This window comes from Branchiostoma belcheri, unplaced genomic scaffold (assembly GCF_001625305.1).
Source record: "Branchiostoma belcheri isolate BF01 breed outbred unplaced genomic scaffold, Haploidv18h27 scaffold168, whole genome shotgun sequence".
Lineage (NCBI taxonomy): Eukaryota > Metazoa > Chordata > Leptocardii > Amphioxiformes > Branchiostomatidae > Branchiostoma > Branchiostoma belcheri.
In genome coordinates, this window is record NW_017803135.1 from 323,299 (window position 1) to 326,409 (window position 3,111).

Sequence of the window (3,111 nt, forward strand, 5' to 3'; positions counted from 1 at the left end):
GGTCAATATATATTAATACAACAAGATTCAGGTTACATGATTGAAGTCTTTAAAAATCCATAATATATTGTCCTAATGTTATTTATTCATTTATCTATGTCAATTTTCCACACCGTGGAAGGCATGATGGAACAGGTTGATCAAGTTAGTTGATATATAATTATAATTAGTCATACCAAGCCGTTATAAGGCACCATCTGCCCACTAGTAAATTCTAAACGGCTCTAGAATTCTCATGAAATCACTACCAACAGTTACTTCGGCTTCAATGCATTGAGTTTCAGCCAGGATTCTGCAGCTCACATTTTATCCTTAGTCTCCGCTGCTAGACTAAAAGTGTCGTATTAAAACTGTGTTACAATAAAATTCAGCCAAATAAAAAAAAAGTAAGGAGAATAACAATTGACCAGGGGAGTTTGAAATGAAACTCTAACATTGGATCCACTTCCTTAGCCAGTCAGACCCAATTTATGCCGAATTCTACCATCCTAATTTCCTTAGGAAGGCCTGGCGGAGGCTATTTTACCTACAACTGGACGCTAATAAACAAACTCGACGCTGTCCACACTTCTCTGCACCTCACTCCGTCTCCGCTAGCTAGCGCTCTCCCTCTGCCACGCCCTCCCTGAGGTGCACCTCACTCCGTATCCGCTAGCAGGCGCTCTCCCTCTGCCACGCCCTCCCTGAGGTGCGCGCACATGAAGGTGTAGGTCGCTGACCACGCAGTCTTCACTTCCGGGGTGAACTTCCCGTCCAGAACTCTCGGCAGCGCTTTCATCAAGACCGGCCCGAGCGCCTAACGGGAAACAGACGGACAACAAACACCATAGAATACTTTGTAGTAAGCGGTTGCCTAGAAGTTGTGGGTATTTTTAGACTATTTTTCCTTGCAATAAACCCTCGGACGAGAGCATGCAGTCAATGAGCAATTCCATGGGATCGGTAAAATCTGGAACGAATATGAAAGTTTTTGCTTACGTCGAAAATGTCTGGTTGCACGTTGTATTTGGCCTTCTCAGGTCGTACAATACTTTACGGTACCCGAAAAGGGTTCTGCTTATATAAATACATCCAGACTAAATCCCTCTTGCTTTAAAATTGCAAGATGATGTAACCCAACACCAGTTACCATGGTGACAGACGTCTGGTTCAGGTCCTTTTTGTTTGGAGAAGAAGAAGAGGAAACAGGGCAAAAACAATATGTTTTCCGGCAAACATAAAAATGTTTCTACTTACGTCGAAGAGCTCGGGTTGTACGCCGTGCTTGGCGTGAGTCTTCCCGAGGTCGTACAGAGGTCGGTATTACAACAAGTTACAACAACTTTTTGAATTCCTCCATATACAGTTCACCTATCCCCCATCCGGTGAGTACTGGGTCACCTTCATGCCTTGACCTGCATGTCAATCATCTGTCAAAATCATCTTCCACCCACCATGCATATGCAACTGACAGAGACACAAATCCTCGACCCAGGTCACCCCCAAACAATACTTTACGACAGTAACAAGACAAAAATGATCTGCTTACGTCGAAGAGTTCCGGTTGTACGCCGTGCTTGGCGTGAGTCTTGCCGAGGTCGTACAGAAGTTGTCGAAGGTCGGCAGGCTCGTCCAGCGTGTCCATGAAGGTGGCGAAGCTGTGCATGAACCGCACCATGTGCGCACGCGCGGACACGTTCCTCTCGAACTCCCCCGGCGCCTCAAGGTCAACGTCCGCCATGTTCTTGAACAGAGACCTCGTGTCGGGGTGGTCTGTGAACAATCTGCAAGAGAAAGAAAAAGAGGATCCCGTGTGACATGTTATATCTTATATACATGTATATTAATATTAGAAGAAGACTGAGTGATTCCGGAACAGAGACTTCGTGCTGGGGTGGTCTGTGGACAATCTGCAAGGGAGAGAAGATCGGGGACGGGGGGTGTTATAGACTTCCAACAACCTTTGACCCATTGCTGACGTCACAAAGCCATGTTCCGGAACAGAGATCTCGTGTCGGGGTGGTCTGTGAACAATCTGGAAAGGAAAAAGAAGATCAGGGACGGGGGGTGATATAGACTTCCAATAACCTTTGACCGAGTGCTGACGTCACTTGCAATTATTGTGACTGAGTGGTTCTTGAACAGAGACCTCGTGTCGGGGTGGTCTGTGAACAATCTGCAGGGGACAAAACCGAGACGGGGGGTGATATAGATTTTCACGTCACTAGTGCAAAAAGCCATGTTCTTGAACAGAGACCTCGTGTCGGGGTGGTCTGTGAACAATCTGCAGGGGGAAAAGAAGATCCGGGACGGGGGGTGTTATAGACTTCCAACAACCTTTGACCGAGTGCTGACGTCACTTGCAATTGTGACTGAGTGGTTCTTGAACAGCGACTTCGTGTCGGGGTGGTCTGTGAACAATCTGGAAAGGAAAAGAAGAAGATCTGGTATCAATGATCGGGACGGGGGTTGATATAGATTCCAACGACCTTTGACTCTTTGACCCCAACTGTAAAATCAAGGAGGTCAAAATAGGAACGTTTTTAAAATGGAGTGTCGTAAGTTATGATAGATGGGTAATAGTCGGTGTAAAGTTATCGTTCAAAGTGAATATACATTTTGTGTACAATTGCAATGATTAAGTAATAGTGTTTAAGTAATTAACCGTTATTGTGTATACAGGATATACGATGTCGATGTCGGCGCTTACATCCTGAAGATGGTGAAACAGTTTTCTCTCTTGTTCTTGTAGATGATCGCCCAGGTGTCCCGGATGAGCTGGACCTGATTGGCCGTGAGACCTGTGACGTCATCGGGCGTGTCATCGGCCGGTTTCCCCCACCAGGAGCCCATGGTGACGTATCAGGTTACAGCTGTTCTGAAACATGATATCTGTAGTTTAGGAATTGAGGAACGGTTAGGGGCAAAGTGAATAGACAAACTACTAGTACCTGTCAGTTGTTGTTGGAGACTTAACTTACTTAAACAGTCTATACCTGATAATCGATACGTTTTTATGATGTATTTTATCGCTAAGGCCATGTTGATTTGATTATATGGATGACATCCTCTGGGAGCCCCAAAACTGATGCGCGCGTGCGAATAAAAAAAAAAGTTTTGTCAAAAAAAAGT

General features: G+C 45.4%; 1 protein-coding gene across 4 annotated transcripts in view; it reads right to left on the bottom strand.

The window, feature by feature from the left end:
• Nucleotides 1–200: 200 nt before the first annotated feature.
• LOC109466481 (cytoglobin-1-like) overlaps nucleotides 201–3,111 on the bottom strand; it is a 4,732-nt gene continuing 1,821 nt past the window's right edge. For 2 of the 4 annotated variants that reach the window (XM_019764200.1, XM_019764201.1), the window contains exons 2-4: nucleotides 2,690–2,857; nucleotides 1,529–1,763; nucleotides 201–796 (exon numbers count right to left, since the gene is read on the bottom strand). In XM_019764200.1, coding sequence (XP_019619759.1) covers nucleotides 638–796; nucleotides 1,529–1,763; nucleotides 2,690–2,832 — 537 coding nt within the window. In that variant the 5' untranslated portion in view covers nucleotides 2,833–2,857 and the 3' untranslated portion in view covers nucleotides 201–637. The remainder of the gene's footprint in view (nucleotides 797–1,528; nucleotides 1,764–2,689; nucleotides 2,858–3,111) is intronic. The other 2 variants (XM_019764202.1, XM_019764203.1) reach the window with 1 other exon arrangement.